Source organism: Centruroides sculpturatus, unplaced genomic scaffold, assembly GCF_000671375.1.
Source record: "Centruroides sculpturatus isolate CEXI.00-Female unplaced genomic scaffold, Cexi_2.0 scaffold1468, whole genome shotgun sequence".
NCBI classification, from domain to species: Eukaryota; Metazoa; Arthropoda; class Arachnida; order Scorpiones; family Buthidae; genus Centruroides; species Centruroides sculpturatus.
Window position 1 is genome coordinate 20,968 of NW_019386140.1, and position 14,547 is coordinate 35,514.

Here is a 14,547-nt window from a genome sequence, read left to right on the forward strand (position 1 = left end):
AGAGCCTGTAGAATATTAAGCGGAGATGCAGTTTCTATATTTTGTATAAGAGTCGTTACTTCAAAATTAAAACTTTCAATTTCACTTGTGAATTCGTACTTTTTTAAATCTTTGCTATATTTAATAGCGAGATCTGCAGCTGATTTTTTTAAAATCAGCAACACTCATGTATTGTAAAGACGAGCCACAGAGAAAGCAAAAATTGTCACAGATAGTTTTCATTTTTTCATAACGCCAATCTATTTGACACAATAGTGTGTCAAGAACACTGTAAATTTGTATTTTAAATAATTTTTCGGGTGTCAAGTTACTTCCTTCATTTGGTCTTTTATCTATTTCCATTATCTTAACTTTTTTTTTTTCATTTATTAAGAAATCCCTTTTTTATACTTTTTGGTTTGTTTTAAGAATATGATCAATAATAGCATCTGTTAATATTGTTGGCCATAAAGCTATATTATTTATTACTTCCATGTATCTATATATATCAAAGTGTTTTTCTGGACTATTTCTATCTTCTGCATTTTTGCAATCCCTTTTTACAGTAGCATTTTAAAGACTGTGGGAGCTCCTTCGGGGCCCTACGTGCCCGCATAGTTCGCTTACCGCTTAATCCGCTGTTCAGGTATACACCACATATGCGTACCACTATAAAGCAAAAAATGATGTCAATTTCTGCAGCCTTTTACAACCTCGAGACTAAGATTTTATTTGGGAGTTACTGTTTTCAATTTAGTAATTTAAAAAAAAATCCTCAGACAGATTTATTTTTGTTACAAAATTTTACCTTTACAGATTTCTAGCTCTGCACACTGTAGAAAAATCTCGTAGAAAAATAATATTCATAGTTGCCAGAGAGCTCTATAAGGTAGAGAAAAATCTGTAAATTTAAAAACTATAAACATAAATTTCTCAAAAAATAAATTAAAAAATCTCAAAAGTCGCTACTTTTGACTGATTTGTCTGAGGTCTCCGCTACCTCACTATGTCCTTCTAAAAGTCGCATCAGTTGGGAACACTGGTGAGCAGACATCTAGGGTCTAAGTAAGGTGAAATGTAATTGCCAAACAGCGCTGTAGAAAGGCGGAAAAATTTAAAATTTAAAAATATAATTTCTTGTGAACAGCAGTTTGGGCCCCCCTTCCAAGTGGGCCCTGTACGGGTGCACCTGTTGCACCTGCCTAGTTACGGCTTTGCTTGTAAGACAATGAAGTCTAGATTTAGACTAGTTTAGATTAGATTCTAGTCATGCATAAGTAAAATAAAGGTCATCATGTATAGAATTTAAATTTGTTTTATGCAGTGAAAAATTTGAGTTTATAAATTTTCTTCAGTAGTAGTAATTATTTCATTAATTTTAAATTATATATATAAAATTATTATTAAAAAAAAATATATATATATACAAGGGCTGTTTTTTTTTCAAGCTTCAATGGTCTATAAAACAAAGACAAGTGTGTAAATAACAAAATGAATTTATTACCAAAAGTTAGGTATAAACATGGCTACTTTTCAACATAATCACTGTGAAGATTGAGGAATTTGTCATATCTGTGGATGAGTTTTTCCATCCCCTTGTCATAGAACAGGGGTGACCAACCTTTTCAGAAGGCGGGCCAAATTTTAGAAATAATATTTCCTGCCAGGCCACGCACCTAATTTTTTTTTATTTTTTAATTAAAGTAAACAAGCAAGCGTGCTACAGCTTCAACCACATCGTCGCTTCCCAGTAGGTGGGATCGTGGTCAAACACTTGCATGGTTTAATGTAAAAAAAACACAAAAAATAGGTATATTTATTTTTTTGAAGAAAATAAAACATAACCGAGAATCAAACATATTTATTAGACAATTTAAAAATATTTAAAAGTGAGACATTTGAGTTTGTTTTACAGAACTAAGTGCATCAAAATTGATCTCCACTGATGTCGCTACACGCAAACAGTTTTCCAAATGAACATCAGTAATTCGATCTCACTTGTGATTTGATGTACTTCATGCAATTAAAAAGCTGTTCACACTTATAAGTGTTTCCACATAGTGAAACCATCGACAGAGCATGTTTGTAAAATGCAGGATATTTATCCTTGTCCAAATACATTTCATAGAACTCTTCCAAACCAACTTGATGAAATTTCTCCATTTTAGGGTTTGTTTACTTATAGAATCGATATGGTAGACAGGCTACTTAGTTAAAGTAGTTTGAACTGTAATTATAAATATGTTAAATATGTATTTTAACGTCAATTGCAAAATCTTTCCAGATGCATTGGTGGTGATAAAACAAAACTACAGAATAACACGGAATTTTGTCAAGCTGGACTGAAAGTAGTTATGAGTATGAGCCCGATAGCATTGCGAGCTTCCCGAAAACGCCGAATACCACAGAACATATATAGATGAAGTTAAAGTTTCATATTAAATTTTATCAACACCTAGTGTCGGACAAAAAACTAAGTAACCTTGAGTGTCAAATAGCGGGATATTTGAAATAGCCAAAAATCTATGAATTTTTCCAAAAATGAGAAATATTTCAAATTTCTCTTAGCTATAATTTAAAAATACACAATACGAATAACTCATGACATAATGTTCTTTTGGTGATATGTACAATAAAGTTAACATTTACGTTCATTTGACCTAGCTCCGTGGGCCACAACATGACTCCAGGCGGGCCGCATGCCTCGTATTGGCCACCCCTGTCATAGAATGTTGCCGCCAGTGAATTGATATGGCCTTAACAACATTGTTTTGAAAATTGTAATTAGTTCATTAGTCTCAAACTTCTGCCCTGCTAAACACGTTTTCACTTCAGGAAAGAGGTGGAAGTCTTCACATATTAAAAAATTTTAAGCTAGGTGGAAGTCATCACCACCTTTAAACATCCAGCATATAGCCCCAATTTAGTGCCTAGTGACTTCCATATCTTTTCTGAACAGAAAAAGTAGGTAGGAGGGCAGAGGTTCAAGATTAATGACAATCTTCAAAATTGTTAGGTTTCATCTCAAGTCATTGGAGGCAACATTCTGTGACAAGGGGATGGAAAAACTCATCCACAGATGTGACAAATACCTCAACCTTCACATGTTGAAAAGTAACCATGTTTGTACCTAACTTTTGGTAATAAATTCATTTTGTTATTTACACTTGTTTTTTTTTATGGACCATCTGAGCTTGAAAAAAAAACAGCCTAAATATTTATATATATATTTTTAATGTTTTAAAATAGAGATGGTGCAACCTGTGCCTGAGTATATTGAATTTCCCAAAGAAGAAGAAAAAGTACTTCAGTTTTGGAAAGATGTTGATGCCTTTAAAACAAGTTTAAAACTATCAAAAGGAAGACCAAGGTAAATTATTTTTTAATATATTCAAATACAAATTTATATATTTATATTTATGTATGATTTATGAGAATTAGTGGAGGGATACACAACTGTTAAATACAAAATGCAATAATTGAATCTGGTGTTATTTTCCTCCTTCAGTTATTGTTTGCCTATATCAGTGTCTTTTTACCTTTTTTATCTTGCAGTACACTTGAACCTGTAATTAAATTTCAGCAGAAAAAATCACATGATTTAAAGTTATGTTTGTAAACATTCTATTGCCATATTACTTGTCACTTAACCTAATTATTTTTGTGTATATTTTGTCAATTAAATAAAACAGTATTGTTGTTCTGTAAAATAGCAACAGGTTACAATAAAAGTTATTTAAATTAATAATTTTCATTTACATAAGAAAAGCGATTAGCAACAATGCAGAATAGTCTTTGTATATACGTTCTTTATTTTTAGAGAATCTAATTTGTTCTTTACTTTTAGGTTTACCTTTTATGATGGTCCACCATTTGCTACTGGATTACCTCATTATGGTCATATATTAGCAGGAACCATTAAAGATATTGTTACACGATATGCTCATCAGTCTGGATATCATGTAGAAAGGCGATTTGGCTGGGATTGTCATGGCTTACCTGTTGTAAGTTTATTTTAATTTTTTCAGACTGAATATGTGTTAAGTAAAACAAATTTTGTCAATATCTATTATTTGAACCTAAATAATATTTTTGAATATTTACACATCAGGTTTACATATTTAATGTTTTGTAATAGAAATAAGCATCTGTATAAAATTAAATAATTTTTATAAGGGTCATAACTTATTGTATAATTGTACTATTCATTTTTTTAAAAATAAATTTATGAAGATAATATATATGAAATAACCAAACATAACACTGCTACATTCTTTCTAGACTATTTTTGTGCTTGGTGTTGTACAAACATAATCTGTATGGTTATATAGTTATAAATTATATACAGTATGTCTGGAAAGAATATCGAGTTTTCACATTGTACTTATTAATATATAAATAGTCTACAATAGTTTAATCAGTAGTCACTGATCACATATTGTACAACCAATTTAGCTGAAACCATTGATGCAAGTAGATATGTGCAAACTAAACCACTCTATTTGTAAAATAGGGTTGTGCTTTTTCTGATATGGAAGGGAATATTTAAGTGGCATAAATTTCCACAATATTATTTTAATGGATTTCTCTCTCAATCTGAGCATCATAAATTTATATAATGAAATATTTGTTTATAAACAATTGGAGCTTTAGAAGTATAGCAGATAAGTTATTTTTCTTAGTAAAATTGCTTTACCTTTAAAAAACATTTTCATTGTCATTGGTTTTAGAATCAGTAGATGAGTTGCATTCACTTTCACTGTTGTTCAAGGCAAAAATTAGTGAAACATACACTTCTTCAATTGCAACATCTTTTTCCCAATAAGCTTTCTCTAATACTACATGTACACAGTTTATACAAATATAATAAATGATTACAAACAATATTGTGCATTAACACAGTATTTAGTCAGAGTTTCCCAAATGAAAGAAAAGAGAACAACAAAAATAAAGAAAAAAAAACCATGCAGACAATCTCTAGCAGATGACAACTCTGCTGGTGCAAGTAGAGTTGTCATCTGCTAGAGATTGTCTGCATGGAATCTTGGAAAAAAATAAATAATTAGTAATCAATAAGATGACTAACATGTCAAATTAATATATAATAACAAAAACAAAGACACTGAGTTCAGTGTTACGTGCGTTTCTTTATCGCAAGCACTTTCAACGAACTTATAGTCATCGTCCTCAGGCAAATACAGAAATTTACCAAAAAATTTTAAACAAAAATAATCGAATGCAGAATAGAATGCATGAGATAATTTGAAATTATGTTAAAGCCGTTAAGAACACGAAGTAAATGTTTAAATATAATTCGAAAACCAAACGAGCAGATAGCTCCGTGAAGTACGAGCTTGCGCATGCGCAGAGCCATGCTCACATTACATGCATACTAGAGGCTGCTAATACTCGCTTAAACGCTTATACAGCGTGACCCATACACTAGGCAGCTCGAGCGTAGGGGTGTTGCAAGTGACCAAGGTGGTAGTGAGGAGAGATTCCCATATAAAAACAGTTTTTCGATCCTTGCAGCTCTTAAGCATAACCGCTTGGGACCATAGTGGGTTGTAACCCTGCTCAAGTACCTTTCTTGCGCGCTCGGTGGTGTGTCTTCCCCTCATAACATCGTCTTGGTGCTCATCAAGGCGGCTGGAAAGCATTCTAGTGGTGGCCCCGATATATCTTGTGTTTACTCCCGTTGCCTGATTCTCCAAAGGTACAGCATAGACCCCTCACTTCTCAAGAGTGGAAAATTTGTCTCTATCATTACAAATAAGTTTGTATAGTCTTGGGAGTGGGGTTAAAGGTAGTACAAGATTGCACTGCTTAAAGATTCTGCAGATGCGTAAAGATAGGGGTCCAAGATAAGGCAATGCTATTTGTACCTTCGAAGACTCTCTCTTGCTGCATAAAGTAGTACTTGGAAATAGTGCTTTCTTTACCTTATTGAGCACATGTGTAAATTTTGCACGCGAAAAGCTAGCAGCGCGTACCGCCAAATTGATGATATCTAACTCAACGTTTAACAGCTCCTGCGTAGATGACAGTAAATAAGCCCTTCTGACAAGGGAGGCAATGGCAGTATTAACGTATCGAGAAGGCTGAAAGGCATCTGTTGGTATAATGTGTGGAGCTATGCTAGATTTGTGATGGACTGAGAATTGTAGTCCTTCCGAAGATTTATGTATATGCAAGTCTAAGAACGCTACTTCCGCATCACTTTCTTTCTCCCAAGTGAAATTGATGGAAGGATATATACTTGCGAGTTGTTGCATAAAGATGAGGAACGACTCCTCTGTGTCTTCCCACGCTATGAGGATGTCGTCAACATAATGCAAATACAGCCTCGGGTAATGGATGGCAAGTGGGGAATTGAACGTTCTGTGCTCAATCTCTCTCATAACAAGTTCCGCTAAGATAGCAGATAAAGGGGAACCCATGGGGACCCCTTGCTTTTGTAAATAGATCTTTTGGTTGAAGCAGAAGTAATTGTGCTCGGTGACGAAGGTGAGTGCATCACGTATATTGAGCACCTGTTGGATGTTAAAGCCCTCTTTTAGAAGCAGTGAATTAGCCAGCATTACAGCCTCAAAGGTGGGCACTGAAGGATATAAAGATATTACATCCATCTTGTAGAAGGTATAGGTGTCTGGCCGTAGTGCCCCAATACTCGAAACGATGGTGGATTTAGCAACTACAGAAGAGGGAGTAACATATGGGGATCCCGGAACTATTGCGCGAAGGAATTTGGCAAGCACTTTTTCTAAATAATAGATGGGATGGGATCGTTTGTTTACCAGTGGACATAACGGCCAGTTTGTCTTATGTGTTTTTGGCTGAAAGAACAACCTTGGACACGCAATGTTGGAGGGGGGATCGAGCAACCCAGTTAGGGTTGAGGAAACACCTGGTAAGGCGATGATTCTTCTTGCTTCCTTAATACCATTGGCGTAGGGTCCTCACTCATCTCCGAAGAATGTGACTGTGTTAGAAATTCGTTGGCCCTGGTTACAAAGTCATTCTCTCTGCACAGCACAAACCTCCGGTCCTTGTCAGAGACTAGGAGTCCCAAGTTGGCTTTGGCAAGGAAGTGTTCTACCACTCGATGGTCCACAAAACCATTGGGCTTTCCGGAACTTTGTTTTGCCGTAGCAAGCTTCGTAATTAAAGACAATTCCATTTGCGAACATGTAGGGTCCTTCTGGCAGAACTTGAGTGCTGCTAACGTAGCCGGGATCAACTGGGAAAGGTTGGTGTTGGTAGGCGGAATGTACTTAGGTCCCCGTTGTAGAATTTTATGCACTGTGTTGGGCACTTTTTCATCTGTATAATTATAATATGGGATATTCACCTCCACTTTTCTTTGATTGTGCAATGAACGTGCTAACCACTGGAGCTTGTTGTTCAATTTCTTTTCTAACTTCTGGGCAAAATAGGATACTATACTTTGTATTTTGCCTAACTGCTCGTAGAGTAAAGCTGGATCACAAGCTTTGGTGAACTGCAGGTGTGTTGCATAGAGGCTGAGCTTCGCCTCTGCAAGGTACTTTCGTTTGTTCCTAATCAGCTTTGTGAGAAGAGACTTTTCCACACTTGGAAGAAACCGTCGTAGACACGGTGGAAATGCCTTGTACTTAAACGAAACAGACTTTGGTACAATCTTTTGCGTTCTTTACAATCTTTTGCGAAAGGTTGTACCAGAACGCAAAACAGGGTTACAACCCGCTATGGTCCCAAGCGGTTATGCTTAAGAGCTGCAAGGATTGAAAAACTGTTTTTATATGGGAATCTCTCCTCACTACCACCTTTGACACTTGCAACACCCCTACTCTCGAGCTGCCTAGTGTATGGGTCACGCTGTATAAGCGTTTAAGCGAGTATTAGCAGCCTCTAGTATGCATGTAACGTGAGCATGGCTCTGCGCATGCGCCAGCTTGCACTTCACGGAGCTATCTGCTCATTCGGTTTTCGAATTATGTTTAAACATTTACTTCATGTTCTTAACGGCTTTAACATAATTTCAAATTATCTTATGCGTTCTATTCTGCATTCGATTATTTTTGTTTAAAATTTTTTGGTAAATTTCTGTATTCGCCTGAGGACGATGACTATAAGTTCGTTGAAAGTGCTTGCGATAAAGAAATGCACGTAACGCTGAACTCAGTGTCTTTGTTTTTGTTATTAAATAAATAATTAATTAATTAAAATAAATAAATTAATAATCTTTTTGCAAAAAAAAAAAAAAATTGAAATTACAAGCAACAAACTCTGACTTTCAACTGCCAGTGACAGATGGAGTCATTGGGAAATTTCCAGAGACATCAATCAGTCCTTATATTACTGACACCTATCTTTATATTTCTCACTCTGTTTGAACAAGTCCAATATGCCCATGTTTATTGTCTCTCCTGGGTAAATCCAAGAGAGTTTGCAAAATGCCAGCAATAGGTACTTGTAAGCCAGCTGAATTATTGATAATGTTTGCACAAAAATTCTTTGTGCTTATATTTTGAAAACAAAATTGCTGAGATGTTCTATTGTTTTTGACCACTGTTCATTGCTTTATGATATTCTTAGTTCTTAACTTTGCTTAGTTGGTGTTTCTATGATAATCTTACATTATAAAATTTGAATCTAAAAACACAATTATATAAAATTTAATTATTGTATTTAGTGTGGTTTGTATAAAGTGGTGATAAAATTTTACTTTATCTTATTGGCTACAAATGACTACTCTGATTGGCTATCATTACAGTCTTATTCTGTAATGTAAGTTTAATATCAGGAGACTATGCTTATAATTATAACATTATGATTATTCATAAGACTACAATAAAGCATTTTATAATAAAAAAAATAGCAACTGTGCAAACTTGCTAATGTTCAGTTTGAACTTGTTAATATATTTATTCAGTTTGCAAGAAATGATTTAAATTCTGCTGCAATTCTATCTTTTATTATAGACACTTCATAAAACTAATTAAAAATTAATTTTGATTAATAAAATGCTTATAACATGTTTATATCCTATCTCTAGACTAAATTTCAAAATAAATTGATTTAAAATCTGTAAGTTAACAGTATAGAAAAAAATTCAGCAACAAGTTGTTTAACTTTCCCAGTAATATTTGGTGGTGCCATCTGTTATGATATTTTTTTAAAAAGAACTTTTTATATTTTTAATTATTATAAAATGGCAAAAACTTAATTTTGAGAGTAGGGATGAGTTTTATTAAAAAATTGTAAATGCTAATAACAAGTAAACTCGTCATTCAGACCTTACTTGAGATATGACACAACTCCCTTTATCTTCCCATCCTGTTGACTTTTAACCACCAAAATTTAATAGAATCAATCCCCTAATAAAAACAAACCTCCCTGCAAAATTTAAGAAATTTTTGACAAAAAGAACAGGAGTTTAATTATTAAGCTTCAAGAAGGCTGAACAGCTATCCATAATAAGCTATCCATATATTTCTGTGGATATTATTACATAAAATCGTTATATCACTGTAAAGCAATGTTGTCCAGAAACTTGAAAATGCTTAACAAAATGCTACTGAGCTACTGAGAAATGCTTTCCCAAATGGCTGATCCAATCACTTCTAAGTTTTTAGTAAGGATTTTTTTTTCAGATGAAGATATGGGGAAATTTTTATCAAATTGCAATATTTTTGCAGCTAGAATCAATCTGTTTTTTATTTTTTATCACAAATATAGCATTCTTTATGATTCTTTCATTTTAAAATTTCACTGCAATGATTAAAATTTTTATATAGAATTGGACTATAATTTTTTTTAAATTAATTGATTAAAAATAGATTAAGTCATGTATTATTTATTATGTCAGTTAGTTGGATAAATCCATCATAAATCAAATAAAACAAGAAAAATGTAAAAAAAAAACAGGTTCAAATGGCAGTTCACTATCTGGAAGCCAGCACTCCTGTCTTCTGTCACCTTACACAATGTTTATTTTTAATCATACATGGTTTCCCCATGCTTTATGGAAAGTTTCTGATTAGTTTATTCAGTTGATGAATGTTAATTATTTTATGTAAATTAAAATTTCAGAGAGCTTATGAAAATGTAAAGTACTAAGTGATTTTTGCCTTTTACAATGATTAGTGATATGACTGTTTGCCGGAAATAGCTGTTACCTAATGGGTACTTTACGCGGATTCGCATTAATGTGCCAGGCCTGGACTTTAAGCATGCACCGAATTAAATAATGACAAAGTTAGTAAAAAAAACAATCCAATATTTAATAATAATTCTAGTAATAACTATGTGCAAAATTTAGTAACAATCAAACAATACTTTATTCAATGAAAATCAATAAGAATCAATCCGACAAAAACTCAAATCAATCTATTTGCTAACTTAAATCTATTCCCCTTTGGAATGCGACAAAAAATTCAAAGACTTAACTTATGTACAACAATTCTTATGAACTAAGGTCTTAATTGTCACCTCAATATACTAGGAATGTTTTTCCTCAATTCTTAAGACTTTCTAATCTTCGATCCACAAATCAAATAACTTCAAATCACCTTGGAACCACTTTATCAATATTGGACACCTCTTGTCGTTTGCTGCTACGAAGCTCACCACGCTCATTGCTAACAGAAGCGCACCTTGGTCATCTTCACTTGAGGTTTGGACTTTATACTATGAGGTGATGTCACAATTCTGAATGAGATCAATAAGCATGTAAATGAGGGGTCATTTACATACTTATTGCTAACAGTAAACTTTTCCTTTCTGCCTGGCAGCCTATTTCCTGACAATTCTCGCTAACCTTTTACATTATTCTTTTTTACAATTTTTCAGTATATTTTATTCCTTAAGGTTTAGCAAATTCCTAAGTTGTGCTTGTGGGGTCTTTCCCCACTTTCTCAGTGTGGACTTACTTTTTTTCTGCTCGGGAGGGCAAGTGTGCGCGAGTTTTTCTACGACGCTTTTTTTTCGTCAGTGAGTTGGTTCTCTTTCTTCTATTTTTAAGTTTCTAAGGTGAGTGGTGAGGAAACCTTCGTCCTAACAAAACATAAGCTCCAAACAAAATAGAATAAAAAGCAAAATAACTAAAAAATAACACTCGGAGTTGGTTCCTTACAAAAATACTGTATCAAAACTTCATTTCAGTTAATCAGTTTGACAATTCAATTTAACCAGTTTGATTTAACATGTGCTATGCTAGACAATTGGGGAAAGAAAATGATTTTGACTAAACTTCAAGTTATCTTGGTTTGAGTTTTAATCAGGTTCCACTATATATCATTATATTTATTTATATTTTAATTATCATTTTTATTTTTATTAATTAGAAAAAAAAAACAAATACTATTGGACTGTATGTAATTTTTAATATATATTAATATGGATTATATGCGTATATAGTACAAGGATGATGAAATTCTGGGTTCTGGTTACAAGGTGACTAAAAATTTTAATCTGCAAGAGTCCGTTTGGCATGCCTTTGCATTTTCTTATAAGTGCTTTGCTTGCAATTCATGAGGCTCAGTGAAAATTTAATTTAAATTGCATTATATTACAGGGCCACTGCAGTAGTCAGAAGTCATGAGTAACCTTGATATGATAGTTGTTTTATAGTGCTTCCAATGAAAGTTGAAGATTTCAAGGTCACCTTCAATCATTCTCATGGGTTGATGTTAGGATATGTTACTTCTCATGCTAGTATTTACAGTTTAGCTATGTTTTTCAATAAAATATTGAAAATAATAATGAAAGGGTTTTAACAATTATTTTATATAGTAAAAACTTCACTAAATTAAACTGTAAGCCTTACAGACTTGGCTATAACTTTTATTATCTAATTTATCAAGAAAGAAATATGAAAGTAAAAATGTTTTTAATTTAAAAGTAATTACAGTGGGTGATTGGGTAATGAACAGTTCGGACTGTAAACAAATTGGACAACGAACATTTTCTCAAAAGATTTTTATGTTCAGACAACAAACACCTCACAGAACAAACACAAGAAGATGTGATGTTGCATTTAAGATTTGTAAAACTGTATTTTACTGGCATTGATGAATGATTTATGGAACGAGACTTTCATAGTTGTTTACATAGCCTTTTTTGCACTGGTTTGAATTTTTGTAAGTGCTTTTCTGAACCTTTTTATTTAAAAAAAAACTGATAATATTATGAGCCTATAAAGAGATGAGTGTCAAGAACTGTTTATCATAGAAATTAAACAAGAAATAATAGCCAAGATAGAGAGTGAGCAGATGTCTGATGTTACTAGGCAGTATTGCTTGTATAGGTCTACAGTAGGCACAATCTTAGCTAAGAAAGATGTAATCAAAAAGACCAAGTACATAAAAGGAGTAACTAAAATCACAAACTAAAACTAAAATAACAAACTAAAAGCAATAACTAAAAGTAATAACAAACTAAAAGCAATCTCTCTATTTTTTTCATAGATGGCACAAAAGATGTGCCATCTATGAAAAAAATAGAGAGATTGCTTTTAGTTTGTTATTACATGTAAATAAATGTAGTAAGAAATTATATACTTTTTTATTTATTTTTTGAGGTCTGCAGAACAAATTAATTGAATTCTATGGTAATTAATAAAAATCTATGGTAAATCAATAATTGGTTAATGAACAATTTGGGTAGCAAGCATTGTCTTTGAACAGATTATGTTTGTTAACTGATCACCCACTGTACATCTGAAATTTTATAATAGTAAAAAGACTAAATTAATAATTTAAATTTGAAATTGTATTTTTATATCTATTAACAACAGTCAATCAATGTGTGTTATTTCTTAGTACTGTACAATTAAGAAGGTTGATCAAAGATATGCATTATGAAATTGGAGATGGATATGCACGACAGTATTATGAAATGTTATAGGGAGGTGGAATGTTAATTGAAAAGTATAAAAATAGTATTATATAATTTATGGACTGTTGCATATTAGTAGCTTTTGAATTTCATTAGAGCATTTTTAATGAAAAATACATTTTAGAATGATATTTTTATCTACTAAAAATTATATATATTTAATACTAGAGCCCTAGCAGAAGAAACATTTTTCACTATTTTACAAATGAAACGTAAATTGTAATTGAAACTGGATCTATATTTATTTTGTTTTAACTGTATACTATAAGAATGTGCTTTATTTAAAACAACCTAAATATGAAATTTAAAAGTAAAAGAAAAAAAATTAAATAAAATAACTCTAGTGGTCAGAATGAGCTGAGTCCTAATTATTTTGATCAGTACCCAAAAATTAAAAAATGTTATCACCCTTATATAAGTGAATACAGTAGACCCCCCTATAACATGGTAGATACATTGTGTTTTATATGAATTCCATGTTTTACAAGTCACTTAAATACACGAGCGAATCACAGCCCGGCACGTGTACAGTTTAGGGACTACAGCTGTTTGAAAGGTTTCTTCCATAAAATTGATCGATTCTAGACTAATTTGATTCAACATTTCCAAAACACATATAATTTTTTGGGAATAATCCATTTAAGCTATGCTATAAACAAAAAATTGAAGGATTACTTACCAAGTGTGCACCGTTTGACAACGCCATTGCTTAAACTTGTTTTTGTCGCAGAGCAGTGTATCAAACGGCGGGCGCATCTTTCCTGATAAGTTATTTTTCTGTGAAAAATTCACTGAACTTTGGAGACATCATTAATATAAATATAATTTTTATGGCCATTAAATAATAAATAGTTTTTAGTAGGTCTGCTGTTCGTTGAAACTCAATGGTTTGTGCAATATCCGCTGTTGGTCTAGATTCGACTAATCCTGTTGCAACATGAGTCGGCGATGACATTTTACCGTTATATAGGAGTCTCTTTTAGCGTATTTATATGAACACGATCGCAATTTTTTCGCTGTGTTATACGAATCAGTATTATAATATATGAACCCATGTTATAGGGGATCTACTGTACTACAAAAAAAGCATTAAAATAAAAATATTTTAGAAAAAATGAAAATATACTATTAAATTAAAAATCAAAATATGATACAGTAATACTCCGACTTACACTACCCTGACTTACGCGAACCCGGAGTTACGCGATTTTCAAATCTCATCGATTTGTCTTTTGTTTGAGCGCCACACAACCCTTGATTACTCACTCCCCCCACACTATTATTCAGCTTATATGTTCGGATGTGTCGTGCAGAATCCACACATAGCTACAATTTATTTTGTGTTATTTATTTCTGTGTTTGTTATATCTACGGAGACTTGAGAGACTCTACTATGTCATCCAAATGAAGTAGAACTAATTCTTCTCCATCAAACAAGAAAAGAAAAACTTTATCTTTGGAATGTAAAGTTAACATTGGGTATGTTCGTAAAGTCGAACGAGTTAAGCGAGAATGAAGTCATCGTTATTCCTATTTCGTTAGACTTTTCGAATGATTTGTTACTAACGTGTTTAACTCGTTTGACTTTACGAATGTACCCATTATTAAAGACTTCGATACAAAAATGAAAATTTGTGAATTGGCAAAGAAGTTTGATCTACCGGAATTGTCGGTCAGAACAATTATAAA

At 32.7% G+C, this 14,547-nt stretch overlaps 1 protein-coding gene across 1 annotated transcript in view; it reads left to right on the forward strand.

Moving 5' to 3' along the window:
* LOC111613770 (isoleucine--tRNA ligase, cytoplasmic-like) overlaps window positions 1-14,547 on the forward strand; it is a 103,984-nt gene that overhangs the window by 12,864 nt on the left and 76,573 nt on the right. Inside the window, exons 3-4 of the mRNA XM_023355115.1 lie at window positions 3,229-3,349; window positions 3,827-3,983. Coding sequence (XP_023210883.1) covers window positions 3,229-3,349; window positions 3,827-3,983 — 278 coding nt within the window. The remainder of the gene's footprint in view (window positions 1-3,228; window positions 3,350-3,826; window positions 3,984-14,547) is intronic.